Raw genomic sequence first — 22,064 nt, forward strand, 5'->3', positions numbered from 1 at the left:
TGAGTAGGGCACATTCTGCATGGAGCACTGGGTGTTATGCACAAACAATGAATCATGGAACACTTCATCTAGAACTAATGTTGTAATGTATGGGGATTAACATAAGAATAAAAAAAAATAATAAAATACACTATAGATTCAAAAAAAAAAAAAGAAATCAATCTGGTCAATCTTTAGGAAAAAAACCCACAAAGATTCACAGATCTGTGATTTAGTTTCAGGTACAAGTACTCTCTCTTCAAACATCTTTGACATTCACACTTACACTGCTTTTTGTATGTACTAAAAATGTAACTGCTTTGATGTGATGCGTTAGGAGCTTGGGACTTTGGGTTCAATATGCTCGAACATGAATCCCAGGCCTCCTGCTAGTTAGTTGTGTGGCCTTGCTGGTTGTTACCTCCCTAAGGCTCAGTTTCTCCGAAATAAGGGAGAGGTCAATAGAACACTGGTAGCATGCCCCCTGCCCCCAACCCCATGCCAACTCTGGCGTGGGAGGAGACTGCATACCATAAATCTGCTTTCTTGCTCCTTACCACAACCACACTTCCTCCAACTGACCCCAGAAATACTGAGTTAATAAAAGTAATAGTAATTATAGTAATTTATGGAAATGGCTTATCATTTAAGCCTTAATTACCATGCAGCACAATAACAATTATGCAAGCCAATAAATGTGTCAGATTCACTTTGCTACATATTTTATTTGATTTTAAACACCAACACTTATTCACATAGGCTCAATTTGTAGCTCACACAGCATGTGCCTCCTTACAATTAAAAAAATATTAGAGTGAACAGTGCCTAGGAGGGAAAATCAGGCACCTAAGGGAGAAATTAAAGAAGTAATTCGTTTCAAAGAGCTTCAAGTATCGTCAATTCTCTTATCTCCCTCCCTACTCACAGGACTAAACACTTGCAGGATAGGAGAGGACTATTTCCCATTTCCAGATTTCTTTGGAGAATCTTAATGGCACAGTTTCTTTTTACACCAGGGCAGATGTAGAATGCTGCCAGCTAATAGTTTAGTTTTTCTTGGGCAGGTGCCCACCTCTTGGTCCAGTAAACTATAGCTGGAGAATAGGGGGGCTGGGTCATCTGATAAAGAATACACCTACTTGTGTTAGTTGGGTTCTCTGACCAACAGACACCAAGATGGGATTGGAAGTGCCAAAGTAGCACTTAAATCTGACTTCAGAACTGGAGGAGAAAATTTAAGACAGCCAAGATGGAAATCCTCACAGATGACCCTTGATGTGTTCCTAGGAACAAAAGCCAAAGTTGGGCATAATCTGGGTGCTGACTGATAGTAAAGTCAGTATCCTGCTGACTTCCACTAATATAAGACTTTGTAATTGGGACTGTAAGTCTGCAGTGAAAGCAAAGAGGTAAAGAACCAGAGATTTATCCACTGTGAGAGGTAGGGAAATGTGCTGCTAACAACTTCATATAAACAACCCATGCATAAGGTAGGATTTTTAATGCCAACCACAGTCTCTCTGCCTGGAAGCACTTACAGCAAGCCCAGACACTAGAACTACCCTCTCTTAAAAAGCTCATTCTTTCAACTTGAGCTTGTATAGCTTCAGGAAGCAAGCCTAAGAAATGAGAGGAAGAGGACACCCAACCAGGTAAGACATTTCCATCTAGCCCAACAGTCCATGCTCACGTGCTTGCTAAGGGGACTGTAGGAGTTCCACCGAGATGCTAGGGATATCTGGACCTTTCAGGTGGATTTCTGGGTACAACTACTCTTCCTTGTAAAATCCAGCACAGTCCTGCCTCTCAATATCCCCTTACCTCGTCACTCTCAGTAAATGATCTTGCTTCCCTAGCCACAGTTAAAAACAAGAACTGGACAGGAAACATCTGTGGTCTTCTGCTCCTATCACTAACACTGGAATCCCCAAGCACCCCCAAAGGAATGCACCCTTCCTTTCCTCTCTTTCTCATGGGAAAGGAAGAAGGTTCTTTCCTTTGCTTCTCATTCCCTCTGTGCTCCTTGGGGCTATGCTTGATCAATTAGCCCCTCTTTTTCCATAACTCTTCAATCCATTTGATTCTTTCCCACAAGCATTTAATCATGGTTAGTTTCTTGTACCCTAAGGGGGTTAAAAAAAAAAAAGAAAGAAAAAAGAAAAGCCAAAACCTCCCTTCATCCTATGTCTCTCTGGAGCTATCCCCCTATTTTTCTTTCCCTTTAGAGGCTAGCTTCTTGCAACAATTTTCATTGTCAAATCTTCATTTCCTCACCAAACAGTACTCTTTGATTCACTGCAATACAGCCTTTGCGGGGGGGTTGGGGGGGGCAAATCTAACAGATCTTTCATCCTTCTGATTAAGCATTCCTTCCTGCTAAAAGTGCTCCTCCCTCAATTACCGTATTACTCTCTTCTGGTTTTTCATTTCTTTGATTCTTCCTCCTCCTGAGTCTTTTACACATGTTCCTTCTTCTGTCGTCCCCTTAAATGTTGGCTTTCATCAGGGTTCCATTTTCAGCCCTGGGCTAAGTCATCTCAGCTGTTTCAATAACTTCAGCTATAGCCTTATGTGTTCAAGACCCTGCCCTGATCTCCCTGTTGAATCCTGGAGCCATGTAAACTCCCTACTGGAAACTCCTCCTTCGTGGCCCCTGGCACCCCAAATTCAATATGCCAAGAAAGAAAACTCATTTCCTCTACCACAAGGCTGCTCCTCCACTGAGTTCTCCAGCTCAGTGAATGGCTAACCCACTTAGCTGTGCGAGTCAGATTCCTGGCCATCACTCAGAGCTCTCTATTATTTTATTACGATACCAAGTCCCCCTATTCCACCTACAAAATATCTCAAGATTCCTGCTTCTCTCTAGCTTTAGTTCTACTGCCAGAATTTATTAGGTAATTTGTTCATTCAAGATTCATCAACTTGTTGGCTATCATCAACTCTTGTTTGGATTACTGAACAGTCTCCTGGATTCTTTTTTGACTCCCTCTCATCTATTTTCCAGTTTATAGCCTGAGTGATTTTTTATTTTTAAAATTTTTTTATTATGTTAGTCGCCATACAGTACATCGTTAGTTTTTGATGTAGTGTTCCATGATTCATTACCTCCCGATTCAAACCTTTCATTGACTCTTCAGCGTTTTCAGGATAATGCCAAACTTCCCTAACACATCATAGGGCTTTCATGAGCTAGCTGCTGCTCGCTTCTCACTACTCAGCATTCCCCCTCCCGTCCACGCATATTCAGCCACAGTTTCGTACTTGTTTCTGCCAATATCCCCCTTCTCCAAGCCGTGTCTCCTTCTCCATCCATGATAAAGCGGTACAGAACTTTAGGACCCACCTTAGGCATCCACATCTCCAGAGCCTGGATCAGGTACCTTCCTGTTGAGCTCTGCCCTAGAGCCCTTCTCACATCGTAAAACACAACTGCCTGTTACCCTACTTGTCTCCTTTCTCTACTTGGTTGTGAGTTCATTGAGGGCAAGGACCCAGTCTTAGTAAACTTTAAATCACTGGTTTATATGACTTGGTTTATATTATATAGTGACTGTCATAGAGAAGACCTGGATCTCACTGATATGTGGAATTTAAGAAACAAAACAGAGGATTCTAGGAGAAGGGAGGGAAAAATAAAACAACATGAAATCAGACAGGGAGACAAACCATAAGAGACTTAATCATAGGAAACAAACTGAGGGTTGCTGGAGGGGAGAGGGATGAGGGGATGGAGTCACTGGGTGATGGGCATTAAGGAGGACACATGATGTAATAAGCACTGGGTGTTATATACAACTGATGAATCACTGACCTCTACCTCTGAAACTAATAATATGCTATACATTAATTAATTGAATTTTAATTAAAAAAATAATTTAAAAAATTCACCAACTGACAGAAGAAATGTGGTATAGCTATATAATAAAGTATTATTTGGTAGTAAAAAGGAATGAAGTGCCAATATTTGCTAAAATATTGATGAACTTTGAAAAAGTTATGCTAAGTTAAAGAAGTCAGACACAAAGGATCACAAATTGTATGATTCCACTTATATGAAATATCCATTATAGACAAATCCACAGAAACAGAAAATGGGTTAGTGGTTGCCGTGAGCAGAGGGGAGGCGGAATGTGATGTGACTGCTTAATGGGTATGGGATTTCTGTTTAGGATGATGAAAAAGTTCTGGAACTAGTACTAGTGATGGTTGTATAACACTGTGAACATAATTAATACCACCAAATTTTACTCTTTAAAATGGTTAAAATGGAAAATTTTATGTTATATGTATTTTACAATAAGAATTTACAAAAGACCTGCATAAATATTTAATGAGCTAACAGGCTAAATGGTATTCTTTTGAGTGTAGGTAAAGTAGAAAGAACAAATACTTGTTAGTACTTTATGGTTCATAACACAACTGTCATCTCTCATTAATTTTCATAACAATCCCATCAGATAAACTGTACCACCAACCATATTTTAAGTGTAAAGAAACAAGAACAGAGAAGTTAAGTGACTTGCCCAAGGCAGAACTCAAATCCAGGCCTGCTATGCAGTAAGACTGAGAATCTTCTATCAAACAACTACATCTCTATAATAAAATACTGAGTAGTGAGTGAGGTAATTCATTCTGCAATAAGGATTTCAAATCATCCTCTAACTGTGCAATTTAATCTGTAGACATAAAACAGGGTACTTAAATAAATTTAAAAGAAGTCTAATTTGAATTAATACCTGTTGCTTAAAATTTTCATACATGAAGAAACATCTCCATTTTTTACCACTGCATTTAACATCTTGGAAAGCTGATAAAAATCTACTATCTGTTGTAGAGACACAGGTTACATATTTATTAATAGTATAAAGAGCTAAGAATGGATAATTGAGAATGGACTCAGAAAGCTTACCCGTTCTTGGAAAGGTTCATAGCTCTATACCCTCAGAAACACCTAGCCGTAGCCATATTCTGGGTCCTAAATACCACAGTGAGCAGCAATACTACCAATTACCTTTAACCTGACCTGGGACTATAATCTGCTTTCCTTGACATGCTGACAAACACCAAACTCAATTCAGAACTAATTTCTGGAAGGGCAAAATTTTCTTTCTTTTTTTTTTTTTAAAGATTTTATTTATTTATCTGAGACAGAGAGAATGAGAAAGACAGAGAGCACATGAGAGGGGGGAGGGTCAGAGGGAGAAGCAGGCACCCTGCCGAGCAGGGAGCCCGATGCGGGACTCGATCCCGGGACTCCAGGATCATGACCTGAGCCGAAGGCAGTCGCTTAACCAACTGAGCCACTCAGGCGCCCAACCTGACCTGGGACTATAATCTGCTTTCCTTGACATGCTGACAAACACCAAATTCAATTCAGAACTAATTTCTGGAAGGGCAAAATTTTCTTTCAGAGATTAATTCCCAAGTATTAGGATCACCTAATGCTGGCATTTCTATAAGAATATACCATAATTCTCACAATTACACCACACTCTAGAGTGAAAAATAAAACCTTATCCATCCAAATAACAAAGTATTACTGGTTCAATATAGGATTATTTAAAATATTCAAACAATGGTTTTAAGTTCATTTTTCAGACACATATCAGTAATTGAAGAAGAAGAAGAAAAAAGAATACTTACAACACATCCCTGAAGTCTCCAAACACATACATGTGCCTAAAGCTGTCAATAGCTATGACAGGGCAATCTGCTGGAGTTTTCTGTATGTGCAGAAGAGGATGTCTAAATTTGTCACAGTCAGCATGTAAGAAGTTTATTGTACCTTTACAGGAAATAGAATTTGGAGAGGGAGATTAGAATTTTCTTGACTGTAGTCTCATAAGATTGTAAGTTCACAAAAAGTGACATAAATTAATGAATTTCAATAATCAACATGCGTTAGAATAATATAGATCACAAAAACTACAACCTAAATATTACAACATTTAAAAGAGGTAGAATTTTAGTGCTTAGGGCAGAGTATAATTTCCTGAGAAATTATATGAACTCAAACTTAATTCAGATGCTCTGGTTAATTTTTTTTTATTTTCCTTAAATGGACAGTTCCCTATCCAGGTCTCGGTTGTGAGCAAGTTCATGAAACTGACAGATGAGCTTTTCTCAAGGAGGATGCCCTTCCAGTCCCTACTGGTTGACATTTAATTTATTTCAACCCCAAAACACTTAGTACATGACTAATAAGAGCATGGCTCTATACAATGCCCTCACTTTATTTGTTTGACTTTCCTCTCTCACTACAGAAGAAAAGTGGGTGAAAACTCAAACTCCTTTCTGATGGTTTGGAGAGCTCCACAGAGAACTACTCAACTTTCTTTTATTTAGAAATAAATGTTAGTCTGTGTAAGTTCTCTCGGTGATCTCTCTGGGACTATCCATTAGAAAGGGACCAGACAAATATCAAGGTGCTGGAAGAAAGTACCTAAAACTAACATTGTTGTCCACGCATGACCCCACTTTTCATGCTATTTGATTTTAGGGAGCTAAACAGTCATGTGTTTCTCTGTTTTTTTTGAAAAGCCACTACTTCATAATATCTCTACTAATGCTTCCCACCCCCATGTTGACATGTAAATTCAGGGGTTGAGTAGAGTTAACATTACTTATTAAATTTTTAACCCAAATATGTTTACACTGATATGAATGTAATGGGGGGAGCAGAGGGACAGAAGAAAGGCTGAAAATAAACACCTTAATCTGTCTACCTTTTTCACTTATTAATTGTCGGGCTACTTCATTCTGGAATATTTCTAAACTTTCCGTATCTTCTTTCATGTGGAAGAGTATGAGAAAAGGCAGTCCTTCTTCTGTCAATTCCTGTATACAGAAGTATTCAATAAGAATTATCAGGCCTTGCCATTGTTCTAGGTAGGAACAACTTGAACCCAACTCATGTAACATGCATAACAGTTGCAACATGCCAGGGAAAAAAAGGTCCAGTGGTGTAAACAAACATTAGCCTCAACGGCAGAAGGAACCCATGCCCTCTCCCTCAAGTGCCCAGGCACTCAGAGGACCCACGTGTCCTGTTCCACTGCTGGGACTGATCTGCCTTAAAATAACTACTGCACTGATCTATCAGTCAGCTCCTTTTAGATGAAACCATGACATTTAAAAAATGAGTTGACCAAAGGAGGAACTATGTTGGTTCTTTATCAAAATGTTGTTGATTTTAGGGTAGGGTAAACATGATTAGTATTTTCAGTCTTCACAAATAACACTGAAAAACTGAGTGAGTGTACCAGCAACAAATAAATCTAACTGACTGGGAAACATGTTTTTTCTAAAGTTTATTGCAAAAACCCTTCCACTTACATGAGAACTACCCAAAACTAAAAAGTGGTTGGTACAGACCAAAACACAAAAACCCCACAAGACAGCCAGTCTTTAACCAATACACAATGTATCCGACATTATTAACAAGTACCTGCCACTACGTATGTGTATATGTCTATACAAGGTACAGACACAAAAGCACCTCAAAAATTACTGAATGCCCTAAAAACTTGTATTATTGTTATTGGGGAATAATCAAGAGAAATGTGACGAGTAGACAGCAGATTTTCATCATTTCTTCTCTCTGACAAATGCTAACTTCTGACTCATAAGAAAAAGCCCAGAAAGGGCTTCATAATAAAATTATTATAATAAAATTATTTCCATCAACAATCCTCTTGCGTGTCTCTCTGTAATTTAGGAATTGCAGCAGCAGAAAACACAAACATCCTTTATGCTAAAAAAACTAAAACTGGAACCTATCTTCTAGGACATGAGCTTGCTTATGGTTTCCGTCTCAGTGCTGAAGCCTGTTATGCTCATATACGGAATAAATTATTAAGCTTCTTGTCACGTTTACCTTTTTCGATTGAGATATAATTCACAAATGATAAAATTCATCTTTTTTTTTTTTTAAAGATTTTATTTATTTATTTGTCAGAGAGGGAGAGAGATAGGGAGTGGCAGGCAGAGGGAGAGGGAGAAGCAGACTCCCCACTGAGCAAGGAGCCTGATGCGGGGCTTGATCCCAAGACCTTGGGATCATGACCTGAGCCAAAGGCAGACGCTTAACCAACTGAGCCACCCAGGCGTCCCAAAATTCATCACTTTAAAGTGTACAATGTGGTGGGTTTTATTATATTCACAAGGTTTTCAAACATCGACACTACCCAATTCCAGAATGTCTGCATCACTCCAAGAAGAAAACCCACACTCACTTGTGAGCAGTTGCTCTCCGTCTCTCTTCCCCCACGGCCCTGGCACCACACTGATCTTTTAGCAAGCTGACTTACAATTTCTTCCTCCTCACTTTTTATCTCTTCAGCTCACATTTTTTTTCTTTCCCCAACACATTCATTGCTTCTACTCCCACGGTTCTGTCTTTGGACTCCTCTGCTCTAGCCCGGCAACTTCAACTATTCCAATAATCTCCATCATCACTAACTGGTTCCTTCTCTATCTCCAAGCCCAGTTCCAGTCCACAATCCAAGTCTGGATTCCCAACTTCCTGTTCGATATCTCCATTTCAAAGTCCAACCAGTGCCTTCAACACTCATTAATGCACAGGCCCCTCCTCTTATTTCCCTATTTCCATGAGTACTTCTACTTCTTTTCTGCCCTTTTGTTACAGGACCCAAATGCCTCTTCTAGAAAGTCATCCCTGATTCCTACCTCATTTCCGCCAAAGGTAGAAATGAAGTCTCTCCTCTGAATTCCCAGAACATTTTCATAGTGCCCCTCATGTAGCATGGGGTATGTCTTTAATGTTCCATTATCTGTATGCAAACTACTGGACTGAAAACCTCTTAAAAACAGAGAATTTCACTTTACTTCTCTTTTGCTCACAGATTACTACACACAATAATGTGCAGTCAACCTATGACTGAATAAATGAAGACAGATGTTGCTGAATAAATACTAATTGGGAAATAAGACTCAGCAGTCACCTTCTAGAAAATTTAAGAGCTAGGGGCGCATGGGTGGCTCAGTCGGTTAGGTGTCTACCTTCGGCTCGGGTCATGATCCCGGGGTACTGGGATCGAGCCCCACATTGGGCTCCCTGCTCAGCAGAGAGCCTGCTTCTCCCTCTCCCACTCCCCCTGTTTGTGTTCCCTCTCTCGCTGTCAAATAAATAAATAAATATAATCTTGAAAAAAAAGAAAAGAAAGAAAATTTAAGAGCTAGAAGGTTAAAAGTAAAAACAAATATAACATATTGCTTTATTAAACTAAGCAAAAGTATGGATGCACTAACAACTATTAGGAGAGAACAGATGAGTAGTTTGAATACATCCATGTCAATTAGTTTGCTATATCAATTTACATACATTAACACAATAGCTGGTAGTTTATGCTGCCTGGGCTTCCATGTTTCCCTGTGCCCACACCAACATATTCTTTATGAAATAGGTATTAAAAGATAACCCTCAGGGGAGGGTCATCCAGACAACCAACTTTAGAGGTTAATAAACCTTTCCTCAAAGTTTAAATGATTTGGGGTAGTGGGTTACAACATGTAATAAAAATCTAAAGAATTTTAAATGTGAAACTACTATGGGGGTGGCCAGATGAACCCCTATTTATTGTTTTAAGATTTTCCAGGTCTATACATTTTGACTCTGTTTTAGAAACTATTCCTGTAAGAACTGCCAAAGTAAAAAACAGTATGGATGTTCTTTAAAAAAATTAAAAATAGAATCACCATATGATCCAGTAATTCCACTACTGGGTATTTACCCAAAGAAAACAAAAACACTAATTTGAAAAGACATATGCACCCCTATGTTTACTGCAGTATTACTTAAAACAGCCAAACTATGGCAGCACCCCAAGTGTCCATCCATAGGTAAATGGATAAAGAAGAGGTGGCATGCATATATATATATATATATATATATATATATATATATGAGGTAGTATATATACATATATACGTACACACAATGGAATATTGCTCCGCCATAAAAAGAATGACATCTTGCCATTCGGAACAACATGGATGGATCTAGAGGGTTTAAGGCTAAGTGAAATCAGTCCAAGAAAGACAAATACTATATGATTTCACTCATGTGTGGAATTTAAGAAACAAAACAAATGAGCAAAGGGAAAAAAGAGAGGGAGCGACAAATCATGAAACAAACTCTTAACTATAGAGAACACACTGATGGTTAGCAGAAGGAAGGGGGTGGGGGATGGGTGAAATTGGTGATGGGGATTAAGGAGGGCACTTGTGGTGAATGATGTATGGAATTATTGAATCACTATATTGTACACATGAAACTAATGTAACACTATGTTAATTATACCATAATTTTAAAAAATCAGTTAATTAAAAAATAAAAGAATGTGCATTTTGAAAAAAAAAAAAAAAAGGAACAACTACCAAAGCAGGTGAATAATTGTGACAAGTTACTATATCTTTCTAAGCCTCTGAGGACTAAATAAGCTAATGCAATAAACACATGTATTCGGCTAAACATACCCAAAGCCTAGCGAACTGAGAAAAGTAGCAGGGATGTTCACTCAACAAACTAGGAAGAGCGCAAGCAAGCAAGCTTTACTGGAACATCCCCGCTCAAGTCTAGGTGTTGTAAGAGGCTGCTTCTGGGCCACAGCTGCAGAGCCTAAAATATTTACCACCTGACCCTTTACAGAACTGCCAACTCCTGACTAGGTGGTGGTTATATGGGTATGTGATAATTTGAACTATATATGTAAAATCTGAACTATACACAATTCTTTCATGTGTAATGCACAGCTCTCTTATGTACCTCACAGACATAGCCCTTTGTACTTGTTCCTTCAAATATTTTAAAAATGACTTTTGTGTTTGTTTTCATGGGAGCTGTAAGAGTTTGGATGGACTTTATTTCAGGATCGCTGAGGTCAGTTATAACATCTGATAACTACTTTCATTATTATGATGAAATAACAAAATTTCATTCTTTCAGGATAGACAGGAATCAGAAAAACCTTTTTATGGCAAAAGATTATTCACTGTATATAATTAATTGTAACTAAAATCTGCACAGCACTGCTTCTCTAGGGCAGAATCACCTGAGAGGCATGGTCCAACTCATTTTCAAGGCTACTGATGGAAATGCAACAGAGAGGGGTTCTTGGATAGCAAAAGCTAAGAATCAGTGGCCTCTATTACAGAAATGGCTATGACATAGTTCTGTTCACTGTATGACTGTCACAACTGGTAAATGTGTAGTAAAATAGTAAGATGGCTGGAGGAAGCTTGCTCTTTCAGAAATCTTTAAAGATAACACACATCAGAAAGTCATACCTCTCCATTTTCAAATGTTATTTCTCGAACAAGAGGAACGCATTTATCTTGAATCCAATTATAAGTCCCATCGAAATTTGTCATAGATCCCAAGTATACCATATCTGGAGCAGAATGCTGTTACAAAAGCAGAGGAAAAAAATTAAACAAATCTAACCTGTGCTAGCAAAAATGAATTCTCAAAGCCATCTATGAGCCCAGAAAATCTACAGGGTATACAAAAAACAAACAAAAACCCCCCCGCCCCAAAACAAAAACCACCGAACTTCCGAGAAAGAGAGCTGTAAAATTCTGTATTTATCAGAGACCTAATTAGCCAACCCGTGATGTCTAAGCCTTCTGCTTTTCCTTAGATCTGAGTCAATTAATTGTTTATCAGTATCTTCACCAATGGCAGGCACTGTGAAAAAGAATTATCTGAATTAATTAATTTAACTATCCCTTAGAGTTGAAAATGTTAGAAGAAAATCTGGAAACTTCTAGGGAAAGGGCCTTGAAAAATATAAGATACTATATAAATGTAAGGCATTGTTATCTCTAATATTACTTACCTACAGTATCTCTTTTCACAATTCACCCAAAATCAGTATTTATGAAGTGCTTAAAATGACAACAAAAATAATAGCTATCATTAACTGCGTAAACTTACTGTGTCCAAGCACTGTTTGGTGTAAGCACTTTATATGTGATCACTCACTGAATCCCTGAAACATCCCCATAAGGCAAGGACTCCTATAATCACAGCTATTTTTATTAATGAACAAACTGAAGGACAGAGAAACTAAGAGACTTTCCAGGAGTTACACACCTAGGAAGGTGGCAGATTTGACACGAAAATGGAGTCTCATTCCAGAGCCCATGGACTTAACAACCAACTGTACTGGATTCTGATAATCTAGAGACAGTCACTCGATGTAACCTACTATTGATGAAATGCACTTGCAGAAAATACAGGCAAATACCTATCTGAATTCTGAATAGGAAATGAGCTTTCTAATAAGCAAAAAGTTCATTCATAGGACTACATAAAAACCAAACACTTTAGTATATCAAGACACTGCAAACAGCATTAAAATGAAAACTCTGAATCGAAAAAATATCAACAGTTTCCCATTCGTGCATGTGTGAAAAACTGCAATGACAGACCAGCAGGTCAATGCGATGACAAACACCGGGATTTTCGCCTCTCGACTGTGGCTACCATCAGCTGGGCCTAAGCAGCTACTTCTAAGTTTAGATACACTTAACTGCTTAGCCAAGGGTCAAAAGCAACCTAGTTGCTCCCTGTTGTCTGGCAAGTATCAGGTTAATTTAAACCCCAGAGGACTTGGGAGCTTGGCTAGTCTGATGCAGGTAGAAGTGATGATCACAGACCACAGAAACATTTTTGGAATTTGGGTCTCATAATGAATGCAAAACAGAGAGATGAATAAGGCCTGGGGATCAGGAGATCTCTAGTCCCAGCTCGGCCACTAAATCTCTATGTGACTTTAGGCCTATGTGTACCATCTTTATTTTGAAAGGTTTGAATTAGTACCAGATGACGCCTCAAGGTTCCTTTCTGTACTAAAATTCGATGATTCTGTGAATTAACAAGTATAAAACTACAGATTATCCTATACATGTATTTAAATTATATTTAAAATTATACACACTAAGAAATAGCGACTTACCCCTGGTGGTTTGTAGATTATGTTGTCTCCACTGTATCTTTCTGGTTTTGAAACAGCTCTAATAGGAAGAGAGAAGTAGTAATAATACGTTTTAAGAATAACAGCAGTGATATACTTGAATGAAACAGAATGGGCTGGTTGTTTTGCAATGTATGTATTATAATGACTTGAAATATATACCTGTGCATCATCTTTCCTACTCATAAGACTATGTAATACTAACAACAAGCATGTATTTAAAGGAAAACTTTAATATGAGGCACTTTTTCAAAGGAAAAGTTTAGTTAGCTGTTTTTGGGACTCAATATTTTATAAGTTTGGATTGGCAGTTGTAGCACCAAAAGCTATTTTTGACACCAGACTGTTTCCAGTAACTGGGGATCAAGGTCACTGATGTGGTCACATAGATCAATCACAAAAATAAATTATTTGCTTCTAAGTCAAACTCAATCAGAACTCTCTACTTTTTATTTATTTTATTTTTTAAAAGATTTTATTTATTTGACAGAAAAAGCAAGAGAGCACAAGCAGGGGGAACAGCAGAGGGTGAGGGAGAAGCAGGCTCCCCGCCGAGCAGGGAGCCCGATATGGGGCTCGATCCCAGGACCCTGGGATCATGACCCGAGCCAAAGGCAGACACTTAACGACTGAGCCACCCAGGCGCCCCTACTTTTTACTTTTTAAAACCAAAACTTGTAAAAAAAAAAAAAAAAAAAGGAGATGAACTGAAATAATTTCCATCATTAGAATATAATTCCACAATAAGCAATTTTTTTATCTGTTCACCATCGTTTCCTACGCCCCAGTACAGTATCCAGCACATAATAGGTGTCCGATAAATGTTTGGTGAGTGAACTCTACAACAAATTCTAAGTCAAGTAGGTAACTTTTTTTCTTTCTAAATTATATTTGAGTGACTTGAACACTGATTTCTCTCCAGTTTATGACTAGAGCAGTAAAGGAGGGAGGTGCAAGGGATGTTAACCAAGACTGATGCCAATGGAACGAAAAGGAAGAACATGCTCCATCCATCCATTCGTTCGTTTGTTCACTAACTATTCACTAGGTGCTTCCTTCGTACCAGGTATGGTCTCGGCACTGGGTACACAGCAGTGAACAAAACCAACAGCGCCTGTGTTCTCACGAAGCTTACATTTTGGTGGAAAGAGACAAGCAAATAGATATATTTATTTTGGGTGATCAAACACCAATAAAAAAGGTGCTCTGAAGAAAACTAAGTGGTGAAAGAATGACCAAGTTGGATGATGGCAGTGTTATTTTATATAAAGCTATCAGGAAAGCTCCTCCTGAGGAGACGAGATCTAGGAGAAGCACCTCAGACACCAAGCACAGTAAGGGCAAGGGCCCTGCTGCAGAAGTGCCACCGTGTCTGAGGAAGCAAGCAAGTGGCCCGTGCGGCCAGAGAGCAGCCCCGCACAAAGCATGGGGGGTGGGGCAGGGAGAAGTTCTTCTGTTATTTACTCCTACACTGAGCTCCCAGTATCACTGACAGCATTCACAATAAAACACATACAAAATTTACAGAAGTATTACAACAAGGACAAAGGTCACAAAATGGAAAGGACAGACTGTGCCAGAAACCTGGACTCTACTCAAGATAGGCACCAAAATGGAGTCTAACAGTTACGGGCCAAAGCAAAGAGAGAAATCATACTGCATAAAGTCAAAGGATGATGGCGATAACCCCCAGTGAAAAGAAAGGGAAAGAACTATAGAATGATTCCATTTTGAGAGAGAAAGAAAAAAACAGGAGGGAAAGTCAGAGAAGTCAGAAAAATAAGGAGCAAGCCAGGGGTATTCAAGGCAGCCTACGTGTAGACACAGCAGATAAAGGCTAGGGCAGTTGATTGTCCCAGCCTTCTGAGAAACTGAAGAGGATTAAAGACTGAAAAAAGGCCACTGGACTTGGCAGTTAAGAAGCGTTTCGTGACTGTGCAGAGAGAAGTCTCACAAGAGTAATGAAGGCAAAAGTCGGCTTCCACTAGGGTAAGGATTTTTCACTGGCTGGTGTTTAAGAAATTCAAGGTGGCCAGGCATAAACTAATCCTGGGGAAAAATTAGAAAAGAAAAGAAAGAGATGAGATTATAGCTCAAGAGATAGAACAGAAAGGTCAGGAAAGAGAGAATCATGTTTTTGGCAAAAGAAATTAGGTCATGAAAAGGGTCAGGGTCAAAACACGGGAAAGTGAGGACAACTGCTGGATGAATGCCAAAGAGGATCCTCGAGGGATGGTTACAAAGACACGAGGAAAGAGGTGAACCTTGGGAAGGAGTACTGTTCCTCTGGGACAGGGAAGACAGAAGAAAAGGTGGTGGAGAGCTGGAGATTAATCAAGACAACGAAGCCCATGCTTCTTCATGAGAAAGCCTAGGAGTTGTTTCAGTTTGGAAACCCCACATGTGAGAACTATGTGGGAACACAGAATAGTGTTAGTAAATGAGCTGGATAAAAGCATGAGAGGTAATTGTTAACTTGTCCATTCTTTTCCACTCACCCATATTCTGAAATAGAATATAGTATAGAAAGAAGAATAAACAAACTTTTAAAAAGAGGTCAGAGATAGGTGTAAGGAAGACTGGCTGGTGACTTTAAGGGAACTGAGATCATGTCTGGAGAGGTCATCTTCAGAAAATAACCACACACAACAAGAATGTCACATGGCAGCCAAGTCGACCCACTAACACACTCTCAATTAAGATACTTACCCAAATGCAGAAAGGAAGGCACAATCATCGTGCAAAATATTTGCTACTCTTTCAAAAACTCTATAGTTTTCTGAATCCTTTTGCTCAAAATATCCAATGATATTTCTTTTGCTGCGCTGTAAAATAAAGTATGTAATTATTTTACAAACATATATAGATATGCTATAAATGTGTCATTTCATCCACCCAGCTGTTGTTCAATTATCTACAAATGTAGCACTAGAAATGCATATTTGGATTTTAACACCTAGTCCAAAACTATTAAAGATTATATTAGGTTGAAAACAATCTTACCTCCCATCTAATGTAATCATAAACATTTCCTTCTAGCATTTTATTTTAACTGATCAGTGATAATCTATTACTAAATAAGGTGAGGAATTCCTAAATAAGGTAACTATCCTTAAAATAATACATCGATTCATAACGTATGACTATGGGTAGAGACTCCTTCATGGGTTTCTCATACTCCTACACAGTTAGGTGCAGCCAAATGCAAGACCCTGAGCATTCTTTACCCAGGCCGTTCCTGAGGGTTGTGCTTACAGCAAGCAATCCTGAAGTGTGAGGTAATCTCCCTCCAGGACAGAGAGCAGGCTTACTGCTGGCTCTGAAACCGGAGTTCTCCGAGGCCACAGTTCTCCCACCACAGAACCCACGGCGTGTGCAGGCATCCATCTGGACCCTCCATGTCACCTCCACAGGACTTGGGGTCGGGGGTGGGGGAAGGTTGAAGAAACAAAGGCAAACATGCTCCCATTGTTTGCTGGGATGTGAGCAATAAAGTCCTTTATCTCTGACCCGGGAGCCTTGTGTCTTCTGATAGCATCCATGAAAGGCTAACTAACTTCTTAGCGTGGAAGCAGGGTAAAAGTCAAATCTCAAACCTGACAATGACAACCTAAAGCCCCAACTCGATAGCTTTTTTTTTTTTTTTTTAACTACTAAGCATACAGTGGGAAGGGTTTTATTAACGGAGGACTGTTTTAGAGGACACTGGAAGTTATACAAAGAGCTGACACAGGACTCATTAGAGCAGAGAGCCTGAGGGTCTCCACTAAGGAAAATATGGAAACTCTCTGGCTGTGTACGCCTGACAATTAACTTCTACGGCTTCACAACTCAGGCTATTCTTTGCCCTCGACTGATTTAAATTAGTGCAGCTCTACTGTATGCTACAGATTTTATCCAAAGACTCAGAGAATTAATTCAAGAAAAATTCAACTCGCTAAGTCTGTAAATGTCAGATCCACTGCAATGAATTATAAGAAACTGTCCAGATTCTTTGATTGCACAAGACTTTGTTTACATTAATTAAACAGGCAATGTTCATTTGATCCAGTAAAAGTTAACTTACATCAAGAGTGGTGATTTCTGCTAAGTCATGAAGTTCTTGAACGGGGTCACTTTTTTGTTGCCTGATGTAATCTGCAAGAGCTTTCACTGAGCGCTGGCCCCTGTATTCTCTCTTCATCATCATCCCATTACGAAATAATTTGAGGGTTGGGTATTTGCTTATCCTATATCTCTGGGCTATATCAGCTAAAAGAACGAAAAACAAAATTAACTTCACCCTCGTACTTGGGTCTGGGTGAGCCCATTAGGCCAACAGTCAAAAATCTTACAATTATTTAGTGAGGGTATTTTGGTTCATATAATTCTTTTTCAATGTTAGAGAAAAAAATTAATCGTGACAAGTTTATACTGATTAAAAGGTCAGGATCTGGACATATATTGCCTGGTTTAAATCCCAAATCTGCTATTTACTGGCTGTATGAACTTGTAAGTTATATCAACTCTCTCTGCCTTAGTTTCTCATCTGTTATGTAAGGATAATAATTTCTACCACACAGGTTTGTTTTAAGGACTAAATGAGATAACACAAATGCATGACCCAGTAAGTTTAGTGTTAGTAATTATTACTATAGATAGCCAGAAAATAATTAGAATATGCAAAATTCCCATTTTGAAAAGTTATTCAACTCACTTTATACTTGCGAGAATCTCTTACAGCATTTAATAAAAGAAAATTAAATTTAAATTAAAACTATACTCAAAGGCTAAAAATATTAGATTCTTCGGCTAGTAGAGGAATAATTCATAATACCAAATACACAAATTTTGTGTAAGCTAACAGAATAAAACCCAAAAGTCAGCAGTATATACTAAAAAAAAAAAAAAAAAAATTTCCCTTATTATGACCTATTGGTATATTCTCAGGCAGTGGAGATTTTAAAAAGAACACACACACATGCAAATCCTTGAAATTAGTGTGTATAGTCTCAAAAAATCAAAATGTATGCTGATCTCATTTGTAGAAATCACAGTTACTAAGATATAGACTCAATTAGAATGGAAAAGCCTTTAAATATTTCTGCTATTATTTCCAAGAGGTGGCAAATATGAGAAATCAGTATCTTCTAGGCACTGGAAAAGCTCAAATGCCACACTACGCACATAGATGAAAAGGATAAAAGATACACTGAATTTTTTAAATGAAGGGGACCAGAGAGGGGACTGAAGTGACCTAAAACAGGTGACATTTTTGTTTTAACTGAGTTGTAAAATGAGGGCAGAATTCTAAAATGGTGGCACAAGAAGCCATGAAAATTCTCTTACCCTGCCTCCCATTTCTAGTAGCTACAAAACAAAACAAAACCAACATAACAGCAATAAGGCTCTGCTGACCACCTTAATTTCTTTTTTTCCCACCTTAATTTTCTAAGAGATTCTATGGTACAAACAAGTGTACTAGCGAATATACATATATGTGTGCTGACAGTTTCATGGGTGTGTACATAGGTCAAAATTATCAATCTGTACGCTTTAAATACATAGTTTATTGTATGTCAATTATACCTCAATAAAGCGGTTTTAAAAATCTAAGTGAATATTGACTATACAAAACAATGACAGATCTTGTGGGATTTGACACCAACTAAAATACATGATGACACCAAGAGCATCTAAGCTGGGGAGGAGAGGTGATGAGGAGGTTAATGATTCTAAGTATTTTAAGGTCTTCGCACTGCTCAGGAGGACGGAAAAGTACTTACAATAATATTTGGTAAGTCAAGGTGTATTCGTGTTTTCTCTAGGATAAACAATCAGAGAGCTAAACTGATGTATGAATATGGGTTCTCAGAAGGAGGTTTAGAGAAAAGGCTACGTAACTAAGAGCATGTAACACTTTGGTAAACTCCATGGAGAATCTAAAAAGGAGGAAATAGTGCTTAACTACTGAAATCCTTTGAACAGAAGACAAATCGAAGCAAAAGAAGGGACCCACTGGTTAAATATGAGGCCAAGGAGAGTACTTTATTCACCAAATCACAGAAATCTGAACTAATTTTAAGGTATCTCAATATACACATATTTAATATAGACACTAATCATTTAGAAGCTGGTACTTGTTGAAGCAGAAGACTAGTGGATATATCACTACATGCCCTTTTTCAGCCTAATAGCCTATGAGAAAACCCATCTCTGAGGTGTTGTAGGAATCGCAGGGGTTCTATCACCCGAGCAAGGAATTAATGAGATTTACATTGGTGCTACAAACCGAGGGCTGGGAGTGCTTCCATCAGCAAGCAGAAGTCTTTTAAGATAAACAGAAGCACTTGCTGTAAGGCAAAGGCCACGAAGGCTTAGGCTTACCCTGCGTCTAAGAAAACCAGCCCAGAAAAACAATAAAAAGTAAGGAACTTTAACTTCCTAATGAAAAGCCCCTTCAGTCCCCAGCACACTACACCGTGAAACCTGGCATATTATAAAGTGAATGTTTGCAGTGACGTAGAAATGAAAACGATTTTAATAAAAATGCTGTTACAATAAGGTTAAGTAATTCTACTGGCCAGTGCCACAGTGCTGTGGTCTGGAATATGGAAAATGTCTTTTTAAAAGTGACTATTTCCCCCAAATACCATCAACAGAAGACTGCTTAACTACAGGACGGTACACCCATACAGTGAAGTACTAGGCTGTTACGTAAAGGGATGAAAAAGATCTCTTTACGCTGCTAAGGAGCCATGTCCAAGATACATTAAGTCAAAAAAGCCAGGTACAGAAAGATGTGTATAGGTATGTTGTTTTGCATAAGAAATACAGACAAGAAACATATAATGTGTGTGTGTGTGTGTGTGGCTATCAGCAAGTATATGTGTATATATGTACGTTTACATAATCTTTGTGCTTATCCCCCTCCTCCCTCCAAAAATACACCGCCAATGGGAGAAAAAGCAAGAAAAGGTCAGAGGTGGAATTTAGATTTCCCTGACCATACCTTGGTTTTATACTTTTAGCTCTGAAACTATGGAAAATTTTTTTTTTTTTAAGATTTTATTTATTTATTTGACAGAGAGAGAGACAGCGAGAGCAGGAACACAAGCAGGGGGTGTGGGAGAGGGAGAAGCAGGCTTCCCGCCGAGCAGGGAGCCCGATGTGGGACTCGATCCCAGGACCCTGGGATCATGACCTGAGCCGAAGGCAGACGCTTAACGACTGAGCCACCCAGGCGCCCTGGAAAATTTTTTAATAGTAAAATACAGTTAGTTCTAAGTAAATTTTAATACTGGCATTGTTATTTTGAAATAAACACACATATTATAGATAAAGCACATGAGTAATTATGCTAATGCCATTAAGAGTCAAGATTTTCAGCATAAGAGAAAAAAGGATACAAATAGAAAACTGAGAAAATTAAGTAAAAGCCCTGTAATGTTTAATCTGAATTGGATCTACCAGCAAAAACCCATGATGAGAACTGGCCAATCCTACCAAATATTTAAGGAAGAAATAACTCCACACAAAGTTTTCCCAAAAATTGAAGAGAAGTGTCCACTTTCCAACTCATTCTATGAGGCCAGAATTACCCTGATTCCAAAACCAGACAAAGACGTTATAAGAAAATTACCAATATCCCTGATAAACAAAACGAGAGGGCTTAAGCCAGTGGACTTCAACACTTACTGTAAACCTACAGGACTCTAGACAGTGTGTTACTGGAATACAGACAGACAAACAGATCAATGGAATAGAGTCCAGAAATAGACCTACATATACATACAGAAGTGATCTTTGACAAAGAAGCAAAAGTAAACTCTAACTACATATCCTTATAAAATACACATCTAAACATAAGGATACTCAAAGCTTGAAAGAAAAAGGCTGGGGAAAAATTTACTGTGCAAAAACTAATCAAAAGAAATCTTGTACAGCTATATTAATAGTAAATAAGTATACATTAAGGCAAAAAGCACTGCTAGAGACCAAGAGGGACCCTTCATAATAAAAAGTTCAATTTTCCAGACAGATACACCAATTCTGAATTTGTATATGTCAAATAACAGTCTAGAAATAAAGTAAAAACTAGGAGTACTATAAAGACAAATCTATAATCATGGCGGGAAATTACTAACGCACTTCTTTCAGTAACTGATATAACAATAATGTACTAATTATAATCAATAAAGTAAGGAGAATTTGAACAACATATCTAAGAAACGTGACTAAATTGACACATGCAGAACACAATACTCCAATGCTGCGGAACGCACGTTCTTGGCAGGTGTATACACCATATAAAAAACAAACACAAGGAGTCACAAAAGAAGTCTCAACAACTTTCAAATGATTCCACTCATAATGAGAATTAAAAACTATATAGACATGGATCAGAGAGGAAACCACAAAGAGAAACTGAAAAATAATGTGAACCTAATGATAATGAAAGTACCTATGAGAACTTGCAGCATACAGCCAAAGTGATACGCAGAATGAATTTAGGACATTAAAACAGGTATGTCAGAGGGGAAAGGCTGAAAACCAAAGAGCCAAGCATTCATCTTAGAAAATTATTAAAAGAACAAATAAAAAACAAAGGATAAAGAAGTGAATGAGAAAGGTAAAAGCAAAAATTAATGAAGTGGAAAACAAATATACAATAGAGAAGATCAAAAAGCCAAAATCTGGTTCTTTGCAAAGACCAGTAAAATTGATAAACCACTAGAAAGACTGATCAAGGAAAAAATGAGAGAGAAAACAATTTAAGGAATGTGGCAGGAATATTTAACTTGGATAATAAGAGAATATTATCAATAGCATAATGACAGTAAGTTTGGAGATTTAGATAAACTATTTTTTAAGATTTATTTGAGAGAGAAGTGAAAGAGAGAATGAGAGAGGGGAGGGGTAGAGGGAGAGGAAGAGAGAATCTCAAGCAGACTCCCCGCTGAATGCAGAGCCCAACGTGGGGCTCCATGTCACAACCCTGAGATCACCACCTGAACCGAAACCAAGAGTCGGACACTTAACTGTGCCACCGAGGCGCCCACCCCTAGATAAAGTTTTTAAATTCCCGTTATTTCTTCAAAGAAG

At 38.3% G+C, this 22,064-nt stretch overlaps 1 protein-coding gene across 2 annotated transcripts in view; it reads right to left on the reverse strand.

Moving 5' to 3' along the window:
- Nucleotides 1-22,064, reverse strand: part of ERP44 (endoplasmic reticulum protein 44) — a 90,116-nt gene that overhangs the window by 10,814 nt on the left and 57,238 nt on the right. For both annotated transcript variants that reach the window (XM_006741096.3, XM_081803280.1), the window contains 6 exons: nt 17,047-17,231; nt 15,690-15,805; nt 12,963-13,020; nt 11,290-11,406; nt 6,708-6,819; nt 5,626-5,767 (listed from right to left, as the gene is read on the reverse strand). In XM_006741096.3, coding sequence (XP_006741159.1) covers nt 5,626-5,767; nt 6,708-6,819; nt 11,290-11,406; nt 12,963-13,020; nt 15,690-15,805; nt 17,047-17,231 — 730 coding nt within the window. The remainder of the gene's footprint in view (nt 1-5,625; nt 5,768-6,707; nt 6,820-11,289; nt 11,407-12,962; nt 13,021-15,689; nt 15,806-17,046; nt 17,232-22,064) is intronic.

This window comes from Leptonychotes weddellii, chromosome 14, assembly GCF_054177405.1.
Source record: "Leptonychotes weddellii isolate Sample4059 chromosome 14, ASM5417740v2, whole genome shotgun sequence".
Lineage (NCBI taxonomy): Eukaryota > Metazoa > Chordata > Mammalia > Carnivora > Phocidae > Leptonychotes > Leptonychotes weddellii.